Source organism: Cryptotermes secundus, unplaced genomic scaffold (genome assembly GCF_002891405.2).
Source record: "Cryptotermes secundus unplaced genomic scaffold, Csec_1.0 scaffold120, whole genome shotgun sequence".
Taxonomy (NCBI): Eukaryota; Metazoa; Arthropoda; class Insecta; order Blattodea; family Kalotermitidae; genus Cryptotermes; species Cryptotermes secundus.
In genome coordinates, this window is record NW_019742442.1 from 1,938,564 (window position 1) to 1,965,069 (window position 26,506).

At 37.0% G+C, this 26,506-nt stretch overlaps 1 protein-coding gene across 1 annotated transcript in view; it reads left to right on the plus strand.

The window, feature by feature from the left end:
* LOC111873103 (protein son of sevenless) overlaps nucleotides 1–26,506 on the plus strand; it is a 78,588-nt gene that overhangs the window by 29,143 nt on the left and 22,939 nt on the right. The window contains exons 5-14 of the mRNA XM_023867522.2: nucleotides 14,240–14,467; nucleotides 16,867–17,007; nucleotides 17,537–17,746; nucleotides 19,216–19,331; nucleotides 19,432–19,562; nucleotides 20,622–20,822; nucleotides 21,020–21,137; nucleotides 22,206–22,362; nucleotides 22,901–23,008; nucleotides 23,566–23,883. Coding sequence (XP_023723290.1) covers nucleotides 14,240–14,467; nucleotides 16,867–17,007; nucleotides 17,537–17,746; nucleotides 19,216–19,331; nucleotides 19,432–19,562; nucleotides 20,622–20,822; nucleotides 21,020–21,137; nucleotides 22,206–22,362; nucleotides 22,901–23,008; nucleotides 23,566–23,883 — 1,728 coding nt within the window. The remainder of the gene's footprint in view (nucleotides 1–14,239; nucleotides 14,468–16,866; nucleotides 17,008–17,536; nucleotides 17,747–19,215; nucleotides 19,332–19,431; nucleotides 19,563–20,621; nucleotides 20,823–21,019; nucleotides 21,138–22,205; nucleotides 22,363–22,900; nucleotides 23,009–23,565; nucleotides 23,884–26,506) is intronic.

Consider the following 26,506-nt stretch of genomic DNA (forward strand, 5'->3'; position numbering starts at 1 on the left):
AATAGTAGTGTTTGCAAAACATGCAGGCCAACAAAACAATTACCGACAGTCTCTGCCCACACATTAATGCCGAACATGCTTCCAACACCACTCACCTGCCACTAAAGAGCTGTAACTGGTAACATACAAACACATCTGAAGGTCAACTCAGCAGGAACAGGCAATTAATACCCTGCTAGAAAGTTGAGTCATCAGAGTTGATAACAACAATTAAATAGGTCACAGCAGTATTCTTTCAGCTATAACTCACAAATTAAATGTTTCCAGACAAATGTTGATGTGGACATTTTTCTTGTTTTGTGTGTGTGGAACTCGTGCCCAAAGTTTGTCTGGACGTTTTGGTTACAGTCTGTATAGAAAAATGGAACACTTCAAGTATACAAAGTACCTTTTTGAGTCATTGAGATGTCAGGACCTTCCTCAAGGTACAGAGATGGAGACAGAACTTTTTCAGCCAGGCTTGATATATGTATGTATATATAGGAATGTGGTCATCACAAAACAAGTCATTAAATCATTTACTTATTATGGAAGGTATATATCTTAATCCTGAATTTTCGATTTTTGGTTGGGTTGATATTAGTGGAATTGTGGGATGCATATTTATTGTCAAGTTTCTTTTGCACTGAAAATAGCTAATGTATAATATAATTAGATGATTCATGTGTTACTGAACTATATTTATCTCTGTGTCCTTGGCAAATGTGGATGGTGATAATGTGCATAACTGATAAACAGATTTATCTTTACTGAGAAGAAAACAGATTTGAACAATGAGTGACGATCTCTGCCAGGGGTCAGTAGTCTCAGCCTGAATAAAATTGGCCTCAAAGGCAACAAGATGTTACAAGTTTCCCTTTTACTAAATAAAGTTTACAGGATGTCTGTGTAAAAATTTATATTGTCATAAAAATGGACATAGTTGATGAGATCAGTATGGAATAAATGCTTTCACCAGTAGAACTCAGTCTGCCCTGCCTTTAGGACAGGGGTTGAATTTCATATTGCATGGAAACATGACAGATATATTTCAAAGTGACCACTGGCCAGAGAGTCTTGCAGAAAAATAGTGTAGTTAACACATTAAAACAAATATTGTTTCTGGACATTATCCATCATCCTGTTTTTGTCTAAAACACCTTCCTGTTTTTAAACAAATAAATAAAACAGGTTGATGTTTTTAGATAAAACAGGTCAATGGATAATGTCTAGAAACATCACGTTTGAATAATGTGCCATCATCACAAACTTTTAGATCTTATTTAGTTGACATATTGTTAATTAAGAACACTGACTGGCGTGATCCATATTTTACCCAAAGTTATAAAAATCGTATTCCTGATAACTACCTTTAGTACACTGTTATAAATTGTTACTCATGATGTTCTGGTATATATTAAAGAGAATATGGATTACACCCCACACATCTTCCTCATGCTTGTAGGTATACTGAACAAAAATTGAATAGACCCTATGTTTAGTACAGACACCAAAATTTGATTTTGTATGAATGTGTGCAATTTTAATATGAGGGAGTAAAAAATTGATAAGGGCCAGTTATACTATTGCTAATGTTAAAACATCACTGCAGGTCAGATTGGATATTTTCTCAGGCCATATTTTGCCCATCCTTCTTATCCAACAGATTTTATTTATGTAGTATTTGAGGTTCTGACAACAGTGGTTATGAGGAGTTCTGTCTTCTGGGATGTAGTGCCATGTAGTCCGTTGAAAGTCATCTGGTGTTTCGGAGGAACATGTCACCTCCATCTTTAAGGTTGAAGAATAAGCCAAGCAAGATAGCAGTGTGAAAGCAGATGACTAGCAGAGCTAACAGACTACATGGCATAATATCCCAGAAGGTAGTACTCTTCAGACTTTATTTAATCATTCAGCTGTTAGCAGAAAGTTGCCATATGAGTTCGAAGGGCTGTATTAAACAATTGAGGAGTGCCTTGATAATGTCATTGGTCAAAGTAGTATGTTTGGTAGTGCCCATGAATCATGAAAAATTAAATATGCAGATTATATTATCACTACAAGGCAGTAGTGATTCGGCCAGTTGAGTGTGGAACCATAGCCAGAGAGCAGTTTTCACGTCATCGGAAATGAACCTCTGGCCTGCCAGGAACTTCTTCAGTGGACCGAACATGTAATCACTGGGGGCAAGGTCTGGACTATACGGTGTATGCTCCATAATCTCCCATCCAAATGACTGCAGTTGGGCTGCAGTCCTGTTTACCACATGAGGCCTGGCATTGTCATGGAGGAGAACCACATCATCCACAAGAATCCCTGGGTGCTACTGCAGTCATTCAGATGGGAGATATGGAGCATGCACCATATAATCCAGACCTCGCCCCCAGTGATTACCACGTGTTCTGTTCACTGAAGAAGTTCCTGGCAGGCCAGAGGTTCATTTCTGACGACGACGTGAAAACCGCTCTACGGCTATGGTTCCGCGCTCAACCGGCCGAATTCAACAACAGTGGCATCCCCAAACTAGTGGTGCGATGGGACAAATGCCTGAACCAGGGTGGTGACTATGTGGAAAAATAGTCAAAGGTACTTAGAACACTGCCTTTATTTTGATTTCCCTGAATGTGTATTATTGTGGCCGAAAAGAATTAGGGGCAAAGACTTTTCGATTTGCCTTAGTAGTTACAAGTTCTACACATTCGGTTAATCAAATTATCACTCTAAACCACATGCCTGGTCACTAACACATGCCAATACACATTACATAACAACTATTGCACCAGTTTATTTCCCATAATGTTACTTTACGTGAAAAACAGATGCAATAGTTATATTCGCTTAAGTGCCAATAAGTAAATAAAAACATACATAGACATTTACACATGTACTACATACATTACACTATTGCTCTTTGGGCTTTAAAAACAAATCTAATGTAATTTGGGTTGCAGTTGTAATTTTTTGACAACAGTACTCTGAACTTTACCCTGAAACTTGTTAAATGATGGTGTTAAATCATTACTTAATAAATTGATTGAAGTCTTTTTAGAGGGGTTTTGGTGAAGATGAGGGAAGGTGATCTCTGAATAGACGGAGTTGCATTACACTAGAATGACCTAAAACACAATCCGTGCCTTACAAATATGGTTTTTAGAGAAGCGTCACTGTATGTTATGAATTACACACAATAGAATATCTGACAGACAGTTTACTGGCAGGAAAAGGATCTCTTAGGTTGCAGGTTGTGAAAGCTGTTCAGTCGACCGGAAGTTTTCCTTTCCATATAGAAAGAAACTGGACATAAGCTCAGTAAATGTTTATGAAATTGTGGACTAGGGGGCTTAAGGGAGAAAGTGATACTTTATTTGCAAGCCATTACAAATGCTAATATGTTGAGTTGCAGTTTTGTTGCTTTAGTTATTATTGATTATGCTGTGTATGTACTTTCCATGCGTCCCGTTGTGAACTGATATGAACAAATCAGGTGGTATGTAAAATAAAACAAGAAATATTGACATTCAACCCTCCTCATTTTCTACTATACTTAAAACTCCCTGTCCATATATTTGCTTAGTTCCATGGGTGTACACGCTGATTTTTCAGACTACTCAAGTCAGTATTTTGATCTTGCAAACTTGTCTTCAGAGAGTTCAGGCTGCTCTGTAGGCTTTTGTTCCATTTGTTATTATGGATTGTTTATACCATGCCTGTTTATTTGTATGCTGTTCTTAATTCATACTTCAGTGGTATTTCATGCTGCTTTCTGCTCATATGGTATTGAAGGAAAATATAATTACAACATGTGGTGTATGTGTGTGTGAATTTACTGCGATTAAATGAAAAGAATTTGAGGTATGGTTTCATGATTAATGGAACATACTTGCAGAGTATTAAAGTCTGAAATTGTTGGTGTCCTAACAATTTTCTTGTTAATGAAAAATGCATATATATATGTATAGTTCAAATAACATATATGTGTCTGTTTTTAAGTATTCTTTCTTCAGAACATTACTTGTGTAAATGTACGTAGGAGTATTCCTAGAACTCAGACTGTATCCTAACCCATTTTAACTGTACTGCATGCAAGAAAATAGGAACATGCATGTTGTTGTTACCAGTAAACTATACAAATTTGCAAGATCATAAGAGTATTTGTTGATTTTAGACAGTCTTAGAATTCAAATTGAAAATTAGGGTTAAATATTATGTTTTTAAGTACATTTTCATAGGTGTATTGTATCAAATGAAATGATGCAAGGAAATTAAATAATAAATCTAATTAATATTTTCCAAAGGAAAATGTCTACATATTGTGTTCAAAATCTGAAAAATCATTTTTGCTTAACTGTGGATATCATATAGTACAGTATACTCCCAATAGTCTGTGCTAATGAAGGGGGAAAGACAGTTGAATAATTGAAATACATGAATGATTCAAGAATGATTGTTAAATATAGAAATTTGGAAATGTATACATAGTGTCTGATTTGTTCAGTCATTTCAGAAACTAGAAGTCTGATCAAAGAAGTGCACTGAAGATGAAATATGTTTCATATTTCTCAGTAACTTTTGTTTGGAATTAGTTTTTTTTTTCGGTACATTTTTAGTGACTTTTGCTCAAGATATATGCACAAATACATATAGATCATCATGGAAAGTGGTTGTTAAAATTATCCATTCTAAACTAAATTGAAATTGCTAAACAATTCCTTGTAAGATGCTCAAATATAAGATTTCATGAGAATTCATCCAGCAGTTCTCAGGTTTTTTGATATGTACAGACAAATGGATGACCATGCTGAGCACACTTAATAGGTGCTCCTTAGGGTTGTGAATGCTGCAAAAAGTGCATAGATAAGCCAAAAATCAGATAATCCACAGAGATAATTGGAAGTATGCTGTATTGGGAATGTGAGCATTGTGAAGAAAAAATCCAGAATACTGATGTGTAACAAATTACATAGCATGATGTCTATCATACTTCACAGATGTCACTCTTGCTCTACCAGCTGACAGCTTGCTACATTTTTTGTATTGTCATGAACAACTTTCTAATTAAAAGTCAATCCATGTATACTTTCAGCTAGAGGGCTGTTTGCCCATGGAATGAAACATTGCAGATTTCATTAATTTTTGTTTCCTTTAGTTTATTGAGCTGTGTGAGGTGAAAGAACATATGACTTAACAAGCACAGTTGTGTTTTGAAAACAGAGACAGCTGTTGAGCACTTGTTGGCATATAAGTAAAGTAAAGCTATCCCTATAACAGGCCGTGAAGGCCCATAGATTTGTGAGTCATTGAGGTTCCCACATTATCTAGACAGTCGGCTCTCAAAGATGGTGGTAAGGTTGTCAGCCTTATGTGACGGCCGTGCTTTAGTCCCCAGAAAAATTATTTAATTAAATTGGCATATACTTTGAAATATTTACTGTTACTACCTAGTTTAAATACTATGGGCTGCACCATAGCTCAAGCAGTTAGTCACTGGCTTTCCATCGCGGCGGCCCGGGTCTGGTCAAGTGGGATTTGTGGTGGACAAAGTGGCCCTGGGGCAGGTTTTCTCCGAGTACTTCGGTTTCCCCTGCCAATCTTCATTCCACCAGTTGCTCCACAATAACCCTCACCTGTCATCTGGGGCTGGTACAATAGGCCAGAAGTGGCCACAGTACAAGGGACAAAGTCCCACCCCACTAGCATTAAAAAAACGTAGTTTAAATACTACAGTCTAAAGTTGTAAGAGGCTTGGATATAAATCCCTATGCATTTTCAGCCATGGCAGTAGGTGAAGGTGAATTTGTGGGGCCTACCTTTTGTGCTCCCAAGAAAGTAGCCCAAAATATCCACTGGTAGAAAAATTTATATTGTGCCTACTGGTCATTGAACCATGGTCATGCAGTCTGTACTTTAATTTAACTTTGCATACTGTGAGCAAGGTATTTGGTTAAGTAATAAATTATATAAACTGACGATAGAAGAGTTAGACTCACACAAGGAGCAGAGAGCCACTTCCGTCCTTTAAACAGAAATTATTTGCAGGTTTATAATTATATGTCAATGTACTGTATTCATGTTGATGAAAATACATGTTATGTAAAGGGGGCTGTCATCCTTCTTTAGCCTATACATGAATCCCTTGAGCCAGTTTTTTATGTACATATGTGAAAACATGTCACTATGTTCATTACTCGTTAAACTTTTTAGGCTGTTTTTATCATTCTTATTAACATTATCTTATTAACATTCTTCTCCTATTTATGTCTCACACAATAACACAATTTCATGTCACTCTGATGTTGCACAGACCTTTGACTGATGAATTTATTATCTGGAGAAGTGTACTTGTTTTACATTAATCCTGGTACACAGAATCAAAAAGTGGCTTTTATTTTTGTTCATCACATGCATATTTTTTAAATGGCCGTATTTTGCTTTAATGAAATTGATTATGGTGCTGCTAGTGTTGTTTCATGGTAAAGACTGTGTTGCATCATTGCCACCATTTGCTTTTATATACCAGTCAGGGTTAAATGGTAATTAAAATTCTGCCGTGGTTACCACTTGTTTCTCTGTCCACCTGTACCCTAATACTCCAAAGAGGTGAGTGCACACTTGGATGTGTGTTTCAACCCTATGCAGTTATCTTCTTTAAGGAGAGAGTTTTGTGTTAGGGTGGATATGAATTATGCAGATAATTCCACTCTTTGTGCCTTAGAAAGGTAACTACTGCCTTGGGTAGCTGCCACCACCCATGTAAGATTTGCCCTGTATTAACATGGCCTAAGCAGATCCATACAGGAATAGGTTTCATGCATCACTGGTTTCCTTGTAGTCATCAAGTTGTGGAAAGTGTGGAAGGAGGGAAGTTTTTCATTGGTTCTATCAGTTGGCTCAGGTCAGTTCAGATGCCACTGATCCTGGAATACATATCCATAGAAAACAAGCTCAAACCACTTGTTCTCTTTCATACTGCTTGGATCTGGCCATACTGCTTGTTAACAGTTATTAATGGGAGTGCATTATCAGTTGTTGATCTCATGCACCCCCAGTGAATGGGAATATGCATGCACTTTAAGATCACTGAGCTGGGTGGCAGCTTGAGACCACATAACATGAGTATGCAAAACCCATGTCCTTAAATATTACATTAGAACAGAGTAACCATTGTCTTTACCATTTGGCTTCTGCAAATAACACAGAGTCTAGAATCCAAGCTAAAAACTAACATGTGTGTTTTAGTATATTAATAAATTCAACTTCCTACTGGAACATTGTTTTATTGGGGTAGAAATTGAGAGGATGGATTAGTACTGTACTCTTCCTAGAAAGATACACTTCTCTTTAGCAGCAACATTAATAACTAGCTTAGGAGCTGCAGCTTATTAACATAGTAAGTGGAGGTGTCTATGTATTTCCTCCAAGAGAAGCCTGAAGGGTATCCTCCTTCACAATGGTAACAAATATGCTTTTGTGTGAAGTGTCCATTTGGTGCGTTTGAGAGATATGTGTGAGAATCTTGAACTTCTGCATAGGGAAATTGAATATAAAGAATGTAGATGGATACTTGATGGTAATTTTATGTTCTAAATGTGCTGGAGAATAGTGGTGATTTAATGTTATATATATGATTCATAGTCAGCAAACTGGTTACACAAATATGCCATGTGTTCCTTGTGAATGGGACAGCAGAACACGAAGTCTTCATTGTGCAAAGAAGTTGTGGCCACCCCACACTCTTATAACAGATTTCAAAAGCATATAATTTGGTTGACCCAAACAAAGTGCTGTTATCTCTGTTAAATTTAATGAAGCCGTATCTGAATGCACCAAATAAAGTTGGTGATTGCGTCAAGTACATCAGCAAAAAATTCCCAGCTGTCATGTATAATAAAGTTAACAAAAATTTTTGTTGAGCTTCTGGTCAGGGAATTGACTTTTAATGAACAGTTTGAGGGAACAGTTAGGCAAATAAAAGAGAAGAGATTTAAAAAGGTTATTCTTACCTTCTTAGGGAACAGTAAAGACTGAAATTACATAATGATTGTTAAGAGCATACTGGATAAGTTTCAAAAGTTAGTTTGTAATATGAGCTTAAGGTTACTTTCTTACATTCACATTTGGACTGTGTTCCCAAAAAATCTTAACAGTTTCATTGATGAACAAAGGAACAGTTTCACAAGGACATGAAGAGTTGCTAAGGAAGGTGGAATGTTACCATGATAGCAGGTCATTGCTGGTGCAACACAGAAGAAAGAAAAGTATTGGTTTGATCACAGATGATTTATTGAATTCTGGTAAATGTTCATTTGCACATCAGTATTCTCCGTCATTACACTTTTTTTTTGTTTGTGTGTTTTAGTATATTAATAAAGTGATTTGTTCATTTGGACACAATAAATAAGTAGAACAGAATAAGAGGAAATATATTTTTCAATTCTCGGTAGTTTGTAAAAAAACATTTTGTGGCGGTTACTAAATGAACGATGCTTTAGAGATAAACCTGACAGAGTTATGGAAAGTGATTTATTGGAATAAAAATTACTGTTGTCAAATTTGCATATTAACAGATCAGTATAATCATCTTATCCCAGCATTTGTCTCCACATATTACCTGCCATAAGCAGTTATGCTTTTTTTTTTGTGCAGACTAAAGCTAGGGTCTGAAGTTAGTTCTTCATATATATATTTTAAATGTGCATGTTATTTTCTGTTCCTGTTTCCTCCTCCTGGCAGTTAGCTCCGTTATTTTGAGAACTTTAGAATTCAGTTACATATATTGTGAACTTTCAGTTGTCCTAGAGAAATTGTTGTGGAGAATGGTATCCCATAATTGTAAGAAGCTTCTTTCATGTAAACTATTAAAGAGAGAATGAGCTCCTAATGTACCATTGAGGACTTCCTGGACACTGGTACTAAATCTTACTGCAACATAGACAGATTTATGACCACATGTAACTGAATTTTGCTGCTACCAGTAAAGTGGTGGAAAGGTTTTCGAGTTGAAACTTGTTTCATGGAAGTGGCAGTTCAGAGTGTTGTATGTGAACTTGAATTATTTTTCCAAGATTTTAACAGAATGATCCAATGTTTAATAAATATATATGGAAGAAACTGAATGCCCCAAAGGCACCCAGAAATACAGTAGGCGTTGATATTTATGTGGTTGTTTTTGTACTCAGCCAGAATGTATTCCTAATGTTCTCTGTTTCATCGAACTTCTTCACTGACTTCTTTTCCTTTGTTCCCAGAACCTAGCTTGTTGATACATAAAGTCAAGTTGGTAACCAGCACAGAACAGTTTCTCCAGTTTACATGTAGGAATGTATACATATATATCCGGTTACTATATGTATCTTATTTTTAACCACATCATCTGAGCAAGTTCGGATAATTAACCTGTTTTTGTCTTTAGATGCTTTTCTTATGATTTCATTTAGAAAAAACATTTAATATTAGTGTAACAGTCATAAAACTAGCCTCTTGTGCCATCCCTTCTTCTGAGTTGATGTGTTCTTATGATATGGGTGTTTTCCATCATATCTAAATGCTCAGGAATATTTACATGAAATTTTATGTTCTTATGCAGATATTACTCGTACTATAAGATTTTACTATCACAAGTGCAAAATTATGCCTTTATCTTTAAGTTTTGAACCACCACCACCACCACCATTCAGGTTAGGTTTTACAATGAGCATCCTCTCATAAGCACTCTTCTTGTATTTATGTCTACTCTTTCCATACTTTCTTTTGCATATAATCACATCTGTCCACCTAGTCCCCGATTTTCCATGTGGTTATTGATTGAATGAATGAATACAAAGGGGTGGGCCCTTTCGGCCCTTGCACAGTAACCTTTAATGTTCTGTTGTGCATCCCCTCTTTTGTTTAACCCTTTATCAGTCCTACACTTTGAATAAAATGTAGGACTTTTTATGGGATGTCATAATAGTCACTTGGTTCCATAAGAAACTGGCCCAAGTAACAAATCTTAAATAAGCTATAGATTCACAGTCACATATAGTATGTGTGTGGCTGATTCATCTTTTTCTAGGCACCATTTGCAAGGGGGTCAACTGTTAGTCCCAGTTTGAAAAGGCTTCCTTTTAGGTGACAGTATCCTGTAAATAGTCCTACCACCTGTCTTAACTGGTCTGTGTTTAATTTTAACAGATCCTTCATTCTTCTGACAGAGGGCCCTAATATAAGTCCCTTTGCCTGTCTGAGTACAGTTACGGATTCCCAATGTTTTTGTGACTTCTGTTTGTCCATTCCCTGACTGTTTTCTTGACATATCCACCTGAGATGCCACAAGCTGTTTGGGGTTGTGTGAACAGATGTTCAGGTCCCAGTCTTGCCAACTGATTTGCCATTTCATTCCCAACAATGCCCCCATGACATGGCATCCATCTCAATTGAACTTTGTTATGTTTGGCCAGTTGTATGAGGGATTATTGACAGTCCCAGACAAGTTTTGAGGTGATGATGGCGGAGAGGAAAGCTGACCAAGAAAGTAGGGAGGCTGAAAGAAGAGCCTACCAGGAGAAGAAATAAGACAAAAGCTGACCTCGAGAAGATGATGGCTGAGCAGAAAGCTGACCAAGAAGAAAGGGACACTGAATAGAAAATCGACCAAGAAGTGGCGACAATGCTGGAAGCCATTCATGACAAGACAGATGCCAACTTGATGAAAGTGGAACCCGAAACGGAAATGTAGAGAAGATGGATGCCAGGATAACAGACATGAAAAATGATCTAAAAGATACAACGGCCTGCCAAGATGCAACAGAGGCCAATCTAGAGGAGACTTCATAGTGATTTGAAATGAGTTTCCATGTTGAGATCCGTTGCTAGGAGAGAACTAGTAGAAACAGAGAATCCTAGTGCGTGTGCAGCGGTGAATTGGAAAGTGTGTAAATCAGTGATGGTGTTCTATTGACTTATTTAAGTATAATTAAGAGAGAGTGTGTAACCAAAGTGCTAATAAATCTAATTATCTGAACTAGAACCCTTCATTTTCATCACGCATACCACCGTATACATGACAGTAATTTAGGTAACAAATTTGACACAGTGCATACCCCACATATTTATGAATATGGCACAGTGTGCGCACTATACTTTTATGATTTAAGTGGCATTCAGAAATTTATGTTATATGTGTGTACTACACTATTACTGAGCAGATTGCCTTTTTAGCTTTATTGCTCTCATTTTTCCTTTTAATTTCCTCCTTTCCTTTCTCCCAAAATTACATGAACAGAAAATAATAAATGTTAAAAGTCGCTTATTTTCATTTACATTCTTGTTTTTCCTTTTGTTTCTATGTCAAATGGTTTCTCTTTATTAGAGGCAATTTTACATTTCCCTTTTACTTCCCCCCCCCTTTTTTTTGAGGGCGGGGAGGGGACAGTAGAATTGTTCCTTTAAAAGCTTATTTCTGTTTAATCCAAGTTTAATTGTATGCAAGTTTTACTGTATTAACCTCTATCATATAACATATAGCCGTGGACAAATATGTTTGCTCTCTGATTATGTGTACAAGAGATAGGAGTTAAATAACTCAACACAGGGAAACTAAGTCATTTTTGTTTTTCTGGTAGTGAAATGTTACACACATGGACATACAAAAACTTACTAAGCATCTAAAATTCTAATTCTTCCTCTTCTTATGCTGCTTTCTTTCTTTTGTTACTGTGAGTCTGTATGCCCGCAGTCCCCATGTTGTTTTATGTGGTGCAAGATTAGTCATATGTTGGTTGCTGCATGAGTATACACGCCATGCTGAAATGTTTTAGAAGCAGCAGTGTGATTTCAGCAAGTCCATATCTTGTGAAAACATTTATAACTAGTTTTAATTTAGTTTTGGGTCTTAATATTAGTAGACAAATCAGATTTTTAAAACATGTCACTTACTTCTTGACCTAACTAATGTTTATGAAGTTTCTTTAGGGAATAGTGGAATGTTTTCTCTTTATTTTGGAATTGCGGTATAAGCTCTGAAGCACTTTTGAAGCTAATGTTTTTTTAATTGAAACCATTCTTTATTAATAAAGTTAAAAGTATGTGGAACTGTTATGTGAGATTTTGTAGACCCAGAATTATATTTTTCTCTTGTCCAAGAGTTGTAATATATTAATAGAGACCATTTGGCAGAATTATATCCTCAGCATAAGGTAGCATTAGAAATTATCATCCCTTAAATTTTTTTTTTTAATTCACTTAGTGGGGGGTGAAATCCAACAGGATCCACTCAGCACGGCAACCACTGAGTGGCCTATTGTAGCTTGTCCTGGGTGATTATAATGATGGAGAATTTGGTGGAATGAAGATTGATAGGGGAAACCGAAATACTCGGAGAAAACCAGCCACAGCGCCACTTTGTCCACTACTAATCCCACTTTATGAGACCCGGGATCGAACCCGGGCTGCCGCGGTGGGAAACCAGCTACTAAATTTTCATCCCTTAATGACCTATTTTATGAAGCTAATTTGACACTCTTGAAGGAATCGTTACTTATAATATTGAAAGAATAGGTGGATCTTGTCATGGTATGGAATTAGGGAAAGTGGACAAGAACTGAAATTGAAGACATGACCAATGAGGAGTACATAATTTTTCTTACAATTTCAGATACCTAGATCAAGTTTGGTGATACCTATGTGAGGTAACATTTAATTTCATATTCTTAACATGATGTACTCTCACATTGCTTAGTGTAGGATTTGAGGTTCTCACAGCAGTGTCTTTGAAGAGTTCTTATAAAGTAAACCAAAAAAGAAAACTTTTCTAAGCACTATGCATTCACAAATGTTAGGATCGTTTATGGTATGTAAGATGTAGTTAGAAGAGATAGAGTGGTTTAAATTATGGTCCTCTGAAATAAGATGCCATATAATTTGGTAGATACTCGCAGGTACTAATATTTTGGAGGAACCTGCTGTCTACACCATCAGGGTAGAAGGTGGAAGCTCGCAGGTTCCTCAGAAACTTCGGTACCTATCTCTGAGACTGCACAGCAGTGTGTACCAGAGAAACACAGTCTTTATGTTTACTGCAGTGAAAAAATAAAGTCTCATAATAGATTGAGATAAATCTTAAGTAAGGAAAATGGGAATATATCTTCAAAATGGTGTATTCTGTACTTAATATCTATAATATTTGCCTCATAATGCTGTGAACATATCAAAACTAGTTATGTTGGGTTCTTTGCACACATGGGTTGAATACGTTTATAGTTATTGGTTTTTGTTGTTTGATACTTCAGTTTATAATAATTGTTTTAAGTGCATGCTGATAAAATACCTTATCCTCAGAATATACTGTTCGTATGTTTTGGTAATGCCATAAAATAATTGGGTTCATTTTTTTTGAACATGTGTGTATACTATTTACTTTAAATTAATGTCATGTATGGTTGGGGCACAGTGCTACAAGCTGGAAGGTCATGGGTTCAATTCCCAGTGAGTTTATTGGATTTTTCAATTGACCTAATCCTTCCAGCTGCACCATGGCCCTGGGGTTGGCTCAGCCTCTAACAGAAATGAGTACTATGAATATTCCTTGGGGGCTAAAGGGCTGCCAGTGCAGAAGATTGACAACCTCACCACCATCTGTGGTCCGATTGTATAGAAAATGTGGGAGCCTCAATGTCTTGCAACCCTCTAGGCGTCCACAACCTGATACAGGGATAGGTTTACCTTTTTTAACTTACTGCAGAATGAGCCAGGTCTACCATTTAAAAGTGTAGTGAAACATTTAATTTCCATTGATTCTTACTTTGACTCTCAGTTATTTTCAGTGAGATATCATCATGTGATTTGGACAGAATGTCAAAAGGGTACATAATGTGCTTAGTCTGTGGGATATCTGCTGAAGCATATGGTTATGCCATCAGGTGTCATAGTTGATTGTTTGTATAAGAATAGGATAGTGTGTACTTGTTCTGTTGCTGTTATTGTTGTAGTGGCAGCTGAAAGAACAGTTTCTGACCTGTGATTTGTACTGTTTTGGCAGTAAAGGAGTAAACAGTCCAATTTTTTCAGTTTGGTGGCCAAAGGGCTAATTAATGTTCTGTTAGAATGTAGGATTTGATCTATGAAATATTATATTTAAGTATATAATTTCCATATTTTTATTTAGCTAAATTTATTATGAGTAAATGTTATAGTGGGGCATGGAAGTGATTTTTGAACGAATTTAGTTGAAGCAGATGTTGAATTTGTTTTCTAATATATTTTATGTTTTTTGACATTTGAATAGGTTCTCATGGATATGTTTTATCAAGATGAGGATGCCAGCGGAGGTGGGGGCATGTCAGGAATTGGTGTGATAGATGATTCTGACCCTGTCACGCCTCGAACTTCTCTTACCTATGATGAAGTGGTAAAGGACCTCATCCATGATGAAAAACAGTATCTCCGTGATTTACACATGATCATCAAAGTTTTTAGGGAAGAAATTGCAAAACTGGTAACAGGAAACTCAAAGGTAAGGTACACTAAATTAAACTTATGAAGACATTATGGGTTTTAATCTTGTGCCCTATCATTTAAACATACAGTTTTCTGATTCATGTACTCCACTTGCCCTAATCGTTGACTGAATGTGAGCTTATGGCATATGAAATTTGGTACAAAGATGGATTATAAATACCAGTACGCTTTATGTATAAACTGTACACAAGTCAATAATTACAAATGTAGTAACAGTGTCAAGTTGTGAGGTTATGTCCTGTAAATTTATTAAATATAGGATTTGTACTTATATAATAAATTTTTCACAAAATAAAATGCACTAAGTTTTTTAAAATGGTAATGGTAAAGTCCCTTTGCTTAATTAGTTAAGCAATATGCTGTGAAGATATATGGGGAGTGGAGGTATACATAATTCTTTAATTCTTTATGTCAGCTCTAGATGAGAGGTGAGTTTTCAGCTTCACGCCCCTATCACTTTACCACCAGGGACAGAGCCCCTGGAGAAGGTGGTAATATGGAAGAATCCCTTAATAAATTTTTATAATTGCCTTGCTGTCTCGTAGGAAATGTCGTTAGTAAAACTGCAGTTCACTTGACCAGCACAGGTGCAGTGGGAGCAGAGTTGGTGTAAATAGTGTGTTCCGTGAGGTGCTGTGAATTTTACCTGTTTTGCAAACTGACTGGTGAATGTTTTTCATAACATCACTTTTGTATAACTTTTTCTTAAACTATCCAGCTGTATGTACATTGTAACATTTAAAGTTCAAAATTACATGAGCGAATTTATGCTGTTGGTTTGTTTTGTCAGAAATGAGCCTGTTAAATTGCACAGGACTAGTAGTATGGAAAACACAAATGGAGCTGTAAATAAGGACCACCTATAAAGAGGTTGAGTATTACATGCACTTAATATTGAGGTGAAGTATTTGAAAATTAATTTATTACGTGGATACCACAAACACTACTAGGACCAAAACAGATTGTAATAGAAACAAATTGAACATAGAAAATGTGATTAAGGCCATCGGGCATTCTGTGAGACTTAAGAATGGTATTGAAGTCTACTCTATTCCAAAAACAGCACAGTGCCAGTTTGTTCAATGACTGAAAAACTGTTTGTTCAGAAGCCAATCTTTCCACCAGCATAGGAGGCTGAGTTAGTTTGTTACCTTCTACAAATTGAAAGCAGATGTTATAGAGTGACTCAGAGTGTTGCATTAACCACCTATTTGGTACAGTTAATATTTTAAATGGCTGGTTGATCATGGTTTGATCACTTTCTGAAGCAACACAAGAAGAATGTTTCCCTTCATTTCTGTATCTAGCTAGTGGTTTTAAGTAAAAGGCTGTGAATGAGTTTTTTGACATTCTTGAGTCCAGGCATGACAAAACTTTGTGTACACCAGATGATTTGTTTAGCGTGGGTGAGATGGTGGGACTCTTTAGTACAAAGAAAGATTCCTGAGGTGTTAGGTCTGAAAGGAGTGTCTCACTTTGGTTCCAAAACATCAACAGAACAGTGATCTCTGATGTGTCATATGCTCAGTGAGTGCCGGTGGTACATTTATACAACCCATGATGATTTTTCCCACAACTAATATGAGGGAAACTNACTGTCTGTTTTGACATGACTTTTTAATTAAAGTCAAATTTGCATTCTTAACATTACCTTTCAGCTGTTTCACAGAATTTCATTGCTTTTAATATCGTCTGTCACTATACTGTTTATGCTTGTGGTCTTTATGTTTATTGCCCTCCTAAGGCAGATTATCTCTATTCATGTATTCTGTATTGGGCAGAAATCTTCAGTGCATGTTGAATTGGTTAGCAGTAACAGTTTTGGTGACTTTATGGGATTGGTCATATCCATTGCTGATGAAATACAGTGCAGAACAAGGCATGTCTGTAAACCTAATGTGTGTTTCATATTGTCATGGGAGTTGAGTGCGGAGTAGTAGGTGTGTGTCATGTGGCCTGTGCAAGAAATATTGATCAATATCAAGTAAAGAAAAGTGTTTGTTGATGGGGGAAATTAAGATTATTAACTCGATCAATTTTATTTTCTGAATCATAAGTTACGTGTGCCATTTCTTAATTCTTTTGAGAAGCAGTAAGGTATGTCAGTATCTTACATCATATTGACATCACAACCAAATATCAGATATGGTTTTCTTTTTCAAGCCCTGCACCTGTGTCTGGATCTAGTATGATAATATTTTGTAACTTCAGTCAGTAGTTGCGTAACTGATCAAGAATTATCCCCTTCATGGAACTGTAAGGTCTGTTACTATGTATACAGAAGTCTGTTATCAGGTTCTGTCTGGAACCATTGTGTATGCAGAAGTGAAAGAATAATAAGCACATTTCTTTTATAGTCACTGCAGGTGCACTATTTTTTGTGTATGTTCATAGGAATTGGATGCCATGTTCAGCAATATCATGGACATCTATGAGCTGACAGTCACATTGCTTGGGTCATTAGAAGATACACTGGAGATCAGTGAGGAGAAACAGGTCCCAGCTATAGGCAGCTGCTTTGAGGAGTTGGCTGAGGTAAAACATTATCTCGTGACCAAAATCCTTGTAAGGTGCAGGTGAAGTTATTTCTTGACATCAGTCCCCTACACTTATATAGTAGAAAGGTAACAGTAACTTCAGGATCCACTTATGATCCTGGAGACGAATGAAGTGGTACCTGGTTTACGTATAGTTATATTTATCTGTTTAATGTATTTTCCCTGGAGGTAATTAGATGCTAATTTTAAATTAACATTTAATGATTTTCATTCTGTCCTCCTCCATAGGTATGGGTGCTTTGAAGTCCATTCTGAGATTCAGAAGTTAAATCAGTCTTTTCAACAGTTGCTGTATAACAACAGTCAAGACAACCATTTATTTAAAATGAAGTTTCACCCATTACTTGCAATACAGGGTTACCTTCCTACTGCATATTACCTGTAGGACAGCCGTTATATTTTCATCCTTCATCATTAGAAAGGAGGATGCAAAGTGTTAATAATTTTGTACCATGTAGGAAATCTTCACATTAGGTACTAATGTTGGGCATTTTAAATTTGTTTAGGCTGCTGAATTTGATGTGTATGGCCGTTACGCCAAGGACATCACTCAGCAACAAAGTCGAGATGCCCTCACACGATTGCTTAGTCGACCTGAGGTATCTGATGCACTACAGTCAGCGGGTCATGGATTTCGGGAGGCTGTGAAATATTACCTGCCTAAACTTCTCCTTGGGCCCGTCTGGCATTGTTTCCTATATTTTGAATACATCAAGGTAAGTTGAAGATATAGCTGCAAATTTTATCTTCCTGTTTAGGCAGCAGTAATATAGATATAATCCAAATTACAGGATATTTTCGTTATTAGAAAATGTTACATAACACAGAAATATTCAAATTGAAGGCACTTGTTCTACAGATTTGTGTTGAAAATGGGGCTTATATCCTGAGCAGGTAAGGGCAGATGTGTCACACCTCGTATGCAGGATGTGCATATTTGCCAATATAGAATATATGAGTGTCTTTTGGTATAATGTGTGGAATGTGCATGTTGAGACTCAGCAGAAAGTGATGAAGGCACACACTTGACAGGTCAAGAGGCCCTGTTATTCAACTGAGGCCCGGTGTGTTGGATAGCTTGAGCTACCACAATTTAAGACATTTGTGGGGGGTTGTGTTGCCAGTTTTGCTGCATAACTACAGATGAGTTTCATCATCAGGGAAAGGGAGTGTTTCCGCATGTAGACATTCAAGAAAAGCTGGTGTGGAAGACACCAGTGGCAAAATGAATTCCAGTGTTATGGACAGGGTCTGTGAGAGAGACTCTGGAATTCAGTGCAGACTTATACACTGAGCTGCTATATTCTGTCTTTAAGTGAAATAGGGTATGGTGAAAGTGGAGCATTACAGCCTAGTCCCTGCCCCAAGACCTGCATGGTAAAATTTTTAAATTATTTATTGACCACTTTTAACCTATCTGAAGTGAGGTTCCCACAAGAGCATTCTCACAAGATGAAGGCCAAGAAACTCGATGGAACAAATGGTAGAGTGCTGTTTTTTAAGGTATTTAGTGGAGTGAAGAAGTATGCCCTGGGTCTTTTCCACATAGGAAGAAAGTATGTTCTCCAGAGACAAGTGTGGCAGATGGTTTATAGTGATCTGAATTCAGCATTCAGTTGAAACAGTGCTCTGGCAACCAGAGTAGATGGTGATGTCATCATACAGTTATATTGAGACTGATGACTATCATCATTAACCATCTTATTGATGATGATGATATTGGCAGAGACAGACTAAAAATTTATCCTTGTAATATTCATTTTTCTTGAAGATGAATTGCAGATAAGACACTGCTGAAACCCACATGGAAAAAATAACCCTCAAGGAATTTTGAAAGGGAAAGTGATAGGCTGACCACTGTAGCTCCACTGGTGGAGTTCTGTTTATGTTACTGGTCTTTGATACTGTTGGTGCCAGGAGATGTGTTATGACAGCAATCTGATGCTGTGAGAGGTTTGTCCATATTAAATGAGATATACAGTTCTGCAAGTTGAGAAGGGAAGATTGTTCTCCCTTTTCATCCACATATTTTTGTTTCTGGGAGGGGGGGATGTGGTATTGTGTTTCACATATCTGTTAACCCATAATTTGTTCGTTTTCTATAATCACAAGCATTTAGCATAATATGATGTCTTGCTGTAAATCACTTTCTCAACCAGTTGAAGGAAAATTCTGTGTAATGCAGATCCTACATCGATTAAAGCCGGGAGATGAAGATGGTGAAAGTTTAGAGCAAGTAGAAGGTCTGCTTCGACCTTTGCAGATGGAACTTAAACAGACGGTTAGCAGCTTGCCAAAAAAGTAAGTTTATTCTGAGTATTACAAAAATGATTTGGAATTTGAAATTCCTTGTTTTATGTGTTCTGTTCAGACTGAATGTGACAGTGAATTTGATTTTTAGAGAGACTGGGGTTCGAATGCATGGTCGAGCAAGACGACAATCAGCCCTTGAAAAAACCAATGAACTACAGAAATCCATAGATGGTTGGGAAGGTAAAGACATAGGCCAATGCTGTAATGAATTTATTCGAGGTAAGTGAATGCAGGATGAAGTCACAGTTTCACAACATAGTATTTTATATATATTTACATTTACCTGAGTACAGAATGACCACCTAGGATCAGGCGTAGAGTAAAGAAGAAATAACTGGGGAGTGGGGGAATTTCTCATCGGAGAATTATTGTGCAATGGCAGTACATATTGAAGACAAAAATTCACTAATAGAACGTTATTTGTCTTTATTTTTCTGATGTAGTTGAGATGCCTCAATTAGTAAAGTTTCTGTTTATATGCTAGACAGCAGGGCTTTCATTCCTGTATGGGGCAGGGATTTTCTCTTCACCATTTTCATGTTTTGCTGGTGCTTATGTAGCCTCCTGTTTAATACATAAAGTAGCCTCAGTGTGAAGCTAACCACTCCAACTGTAATTGAGATTTGGAATGTGCAAGGCTATACTTCTGTGTTCCTGTGTGCATTTATGGCATGCTGCTTGGGCACAGGGACATCTGTATTTTTTAGCTTTCTCTTCTGGTAATCTTCCTTGAATTTCCTAAACATTAAATTGTGTTGCACCATAATTACTTTGCCTGTAACTTTGTGTAATAATATACAGGCGGCCACAAAGTCTTGTTACCCTAGTAAAAATTATTTATTGGTTTCTGTCATATAGCACAGTTGTAAAATTAGTTTTGGTCAGGTGAAATGAACTGATTTTTAGTAATACATATTTTCTTTAACAGTTATAATCTGCAGAATTCTGTCATTGCCTTGTAGCCTATCTACTGACAATATCATAAAATAATTTTCAAACTCTGCAGAATTCTCAAAATCATCACGTATGCATATTATATCATATTGTATATCAGCAGTGTTATTTATATGTCCAAAAATGAAGTATACATATGTTTTATGCAGTAACAAACCAGTGATTTTAAGTTGATAATGTAGAAAAAAGTCCTTGTTTTATAACTATGTACATACAGTGTATCAGTTTTCCAGGTATACAGAATTAATACATTTAACCCTGAAAGTATTGCTGTTGAAACATTGTGTACATTGATATACTGTACATGATTTCTGGCTGTTGCAGAAGATGTACTGCGAAAGGTGGGAAGTGGGCGACGACTTACAGAGAGGCGAGTGTTTCTTTTTGATGGACTCATGATACTGTGCAAACCCAACAGCAAGAGAGCGTCTGTTTCTGTTACGGGACCAATTGGTGGAGAGTATCGCCTTAAAGAGAGATTCTTCATTCGTAAAGTGGAGATTATTGACCGTGAGGATACAGAAGGTATGCAGCTATGTAATGTCAATAAAAAAAATAATAATCAGTAAAATACTGTGTTTCGTATTATATTTTGTCATAATATAAATATATTTTTTTTTTATTTAAAAATAGCATTGAATTCCTAAAAATTAAGCTGTATGTAATAATAGCATGCTATAAAGGATGTTGATAACTACTTTTGTAATGTGTTCCTTTTCTAGAACTGAAGAATGCATTTGAGATTGCTCCACGAGTTCAGCCAAACGTTATACTTGTAGCAAAGTCTCCTGAAGACAAAAATAACTGGATGGCTGACCTCATCATGCTCAATACAAAGAGGTTTGTGCATATACTTTTATGAATACTGTAAAATCACAAATTAGAACAGCATGGTGCAAGGTCTTCCTTTCAAATATCATAGTTGCACAGGTGCTAATGAAATTCCATGGTTTTATGCGCCTTAAAAGTTCAGCACTGTGTTCACAAAAGCCTGCGATGGACCCTGTCCTGTACCATTGTCTGGTCCACATCTGTATGTCTTATTCTGCTGAGATCCTTCTATGCCTAAGTCTCACAAGTGGTCTTTTCCCTTCATGTTTTGTTTCAGAATTTTGTATGCCTGTCTATTCTGTCTGCCCATATTATCTTTCATTGAACTACCCTAACAGCATTAGGTGAAGAATATGGGTTATGAAGTTCCACATATAATTTTCTCCTTGTCTTTGTTACTTCATCTGTCATAGATCCAAATATCTTCTGAGTTTTTTGCTTTCAGATACCTTTAAATATTCAGATATTAACACACTGCAGACAGATTATGTCAAAAGCCATGGTGGAAATCTCGTGTGTTGTGAGTGGGTCACATGGATATATGTTTTTGTCAGCTAAATCATCCTTCATCTTCTGGGTGCAGCCCTGGCTGACATCATACCATGGTTACCAGCTTGAAGAGAGATGTTTAGGTCTCATAATAAACATAGACTACCTGTAACCTATGCCTTCTAATACAATGTGTATTACAATTCTACCATTCAGTCCGCTTAGTTCTTTGAATCACCCTGCAGTCTGTTGTAACTGCTTCTTGAAATAATGAAGCATTGTTGTGTCTCAGGTTGCTTACAGTCAGGTTTTTCTGTGTGTTAATGTGTGCCCATGTATGGGTGATGCATGTGTGTGAGGGAGAGAAGGGGAGACACATGCCTGTGCCTTGCCCTTCTACAGTGTGTTAAAATAGGCCTTGACTGTTTCCTTTTGTATCAGTCATCCTCAAGTTTGATGCTACAAAACAATTGAGAAAGGTATGTTATGCAAGACAAACCTCAATAATCTAGTATTAATGTCTTCTCTTTCACTTGTCAGCGTGCATGTGGATGGATTAAAGAAATTTTATTTTCTTTCTTTCATTAGTATGTTGGAACGCACTCTGGACAGTATCTTGTTGGATGAAGAGAAGAAGCACCCACTACGCTTACCTTCACCTTCAATATACCGATTTGCGGAGGCAGACTCTAAATCCAATATAGTACTTGAAGAGCGGGAAAATGCTGGAGTGCCTCTTATAAAGGTGAGATGCTGAAGATATCTGTGTCATCTTTTAATCTGTTACTTACATGTGTAAATTTATAAAACTGAAAGGAAAACTGTGTACATTGCCTGATGCGTGATGCCATTTGATCAACATAAAATTAGTTTTTAATCATGATGTCATGTAACTTTTCATCAGATAGCCCATATGTCCTTAATTGGACCAACTTTTGTTTTAGGGCTAAAGAAGTAAGTAATGAAATTTAAATTTACATATTTGTAGATTCACATGTTCAAGTCTAATTGTTTTAGAACAATTCCAGTCCTATAAAATAATAGTGTAACACACATACATTAGTATGTATATATTTGTATGATGTTCATTTATTGGGTGAAAACATAAATATCAGAAAAGGAAATTCTGTAGTAATGTTTAGATGGTAGTAAATAATATGGTTTAGAAATAAACAGATGCTGTTTTCTGTATTTTTCTGCTTCATAGTTTTAATGAGCTTGTTGCTGGGTATGCTTGTGTTTTGATATCTTATATTTGACATATTTCTTGTATTTTATAACAGGGTGCAACACTATACAAGTTAGTGGAGAGGTTAACGTATCACATTTATGCTGATCCTATGTTTGTAAGGACATTCCTCACCACATACCGCAGCTTCTGCTCACCCCAGGTAAGTGTTTCGTTACTCAGTCTTCTTTTAGACTGTGTGATATAGGCAAACAACCCTCTTTTGTCTTCACATACTCAGTTCTTCTTGTCCAGTGTCTCACTTGGTCTCAGCATCCTTCTGGCATATTCTGTAGGATCTGTTTCTGTGTTCTTTCACCTGTCATTGTATCCAAATGATTTGTCCCATTTTCTTGTCATAATCTATATTATTTTTAGTGTTTAAATTTTCATTTTTCTCCTAATACTACCATTCTTAACACATTTATCACAAAGTCCCCAAACTCCCTGTACTGGAATATTATCTACTGGACCAGCCATTTTCTGAGGTAAAAGTTTTTTGAACTTACCACATTGATAATGGAAATGGAAAAGGCAAAAAGAGTAAGTAAAAAAGGTTGTTGGTTGCTGGATATTTTGGAGAATTTGAGGTTTTCACAGGTGTGGATATGAATAGTTCTGTCTTCTGGCATAAAAAGCTGTGTAGTTCATTAAAAAATACATCACTGTTTCAGAGGTACATAGATTTCTATGGATATTGTTTTGTAATTGCCTGTGTAGGAACTCTTGGACCTCTTGGTGGAGAGATTCAACATTCCTGATCCATCGTTGGTCTACGATGACAACAAGGACTCTTTGGAGTCAGAAAAGACAATCAAGAACTCCCAGAGGGAAGACTGGAAGAGGTATAGGAAAGAATACTGTCAGCCAGTGCAGTTCAGAGTGCTGAATGTGTTAAGGCATTGGGTGGATCATCATTTTTATGATTTTGAGCGAGACCCTTCATTGCTTGAAAAACTTCATGCCTTCCTTGACACAGTAAATGGCAAGTCAATGAGAAAGTGGGTTGACTCTGTTCTCAAAATAGTGCAGAGGAAGGTAAGTGTTTGAAAAACATTAAGTAATTGTACATAATTAGTAATAGCTGTCGATGTCTTAATCAGAAGTGAAATTGGCCCTCAATATATGCTTTTCAACTGATCTCATACAAGTAAGTTAGGACAGAATTTATATACAAGTACTCTCATTCATAAAGTGACATGAGTTTCAAACTTCAATTTGGATGCATGGGTTTCATGATTTAACATATTAAGGACCACTGTTCTAATTAAAATTAGTACAGTGATGTAAGAATTATCTTAACAAAGACACTGGTTCTGTATGAGGTGACAATACATTGTCTTGGTAGATCCACCATAAAGACTGTATTAAGAACTATTTGAAAGTAAAGTGAGGTAAGTAAAGTTGTCCCTGTTCCTTCAGTGCCATGCTGTGAAGCATGGCAGGTGTGGTAAAGCTGTGTATTATTAACACATTTTGAGTAGTTCAGGTCTGTGATTTAAATTCCATGTGTTTAATGTGGTTCACAAAGATCTATGTTTTGTCAGCTGTGTTGTTCTTCACCTCATGGGTGCTGCTCTCACTGACATATCAGTGTTGGTTGTTAGGAACTTGAAGCAAGATATTTGTCTTCTGCAGACACGATCTGTGCTCTTCGCTACTGTATGTATGAACAACAATATTACCATAATTGCCCTCACTTCCAAAATATATCATAATGGATCTGATCAACGCATTGCCAGGAAACATCACTGTTAACACGGTCCAACACTCAACATTAGATGAAGCTGTGTTTTTTGAGTCATCTGAACCAAGCAGCGGTGGAACAGTGGGGTTATGTAACCCACTTCTGCTCGTAGGCACTGGCTTGATAAACACATTTCCGCATATTGAACCATGCTATGAAAGTGGTGACATCATCAACAATAGAGACTGTTTTCCATGGGATCTGTGCAGAGTGCTTATAAGGGAAGTTAATGCAAAAGCAAGCTCATTTCAGGGCAGTTACAAGTCGGTCGTGAGCTAGAGGAGTGAGTCTAGAAGAATTTTTAGTTCTGAGGTTCCAGAGTGATTGAAGGCGAAATGGCAAGAAGACTTCATAGGGATTTGAAGCGCTAATTTCTGTGTTGAGATGTGATGCCAGGAGATGACTAGTGAAGACTGGGAATCCTAGTGTGTGAGCAATATTGGACTGGCAAGTGTGCAAATCAGTGATAGCACTGTATTGAGGGTAATTAAGAGAACTTGTAACCGAAGTGCTAATAAATCCAATCATGCAAACTAGAACCCATTACTTTTAACCTTTTGTCTTCTCTTCTGCTGTCCAAAAACATAAAAATTAGAATATACAAAACTAATTTTGCCTGTGGTTCTGTATGGGTGTGAAACTTGGTCTTTGACATCGAGGGAGGAACATAGACTGACAGTTTTTGAGAACAGGGTGTTGAGCAGAATATTTGGACCAAAGAGGGATGAAGTGACAGGAGGTTGGAGAAAACTGCATAATGAGGAGCTTCATAACTTGTACTCTTCTCCAAGTATAATTAGAATGATGAAGTCAAGGTGGATGAGGTGGGCAGGGCATGTAGCACAAATGGGGGAGAATAGGAATGCATATAGGATATTGGTGGGAAAGCCAGAATGAAAGAGACCACTGGGAAGACCAAGGCATAGGTGGCTGGACAATATTAAAATGGGTCTTAGAGAGATCAAATGGGATGGTATGGATTGGATTGATCTGGCTCATGATAGGGACCAGTGGGGGGCTCTTGTGAACACGGTAATGAACCTTCGGGTTCCATAAAATGCTGGGAAATTCTTGAGTGCCTGCACAATCGGCGGTTTCTCAAGAAGGGCTCAGCTCCATAAGTAAGTAAGTAAGTAATTTTTTTTATTGCTAGTTGGGTTGGAGTAAGTCCCTTGTACTGCGGCCACTTCTGGCCTATTGTACCAGCCCCAGATAATAGGTGAGGGTGATTGTGGAGCAATTGGTGGAATGAAGATTGGCAGGGAAAACCAAAGTACTCTGCGAAAACCTGCCCCAGCACCACTTTGTCCACCACAAATCCCACTTGACCAGACCCGGGATTGAACTCTGGCTGCTGCGGTGGGAAGCCAGCGACTAACTGCTTGAGCTGTGGTGCGGCCAAGTAAGTAAGTAAGTGGCAGATATAGTGAATGGTGATATTTTGTCAGAACTTTACACAGTTCAGTTTTCTGATGTGTCTTATGATGAAAGTACTGAAGCAGAAAACATGGACATTGTTGTAGCTACAACTAATTCAGACAAACGGTTGTGACCTTGTCTTGTTTTCATGAGTGATGATTGTGCAGTGCAGCTGAAGATGAAAGTTTTTTTTTTTAATTGATGAAGAAAGCATTTACTGTGGTGTTGAGATAGTAGTGCTGTGTAAAACTGATGCAAAGGTGAGTGCTGAGCTGTTTCTTGGAACCACAGAATTGAATGTAGTTATTGGTAAACCAGCCTGAGTTATTGAAGCTATCACTGTTGCAATTGGTGATGAGTGCATGCAACTTCCACAGATAAATTTAATCTCTACCACAGTCAGAATTCTCACTGATGGAAGGTATCACTGGAAACGCTGAAGTGGTCCAGTATTATCATTTCAGGAATGAAAAGGTTTTAGGCCTGATAATTTTG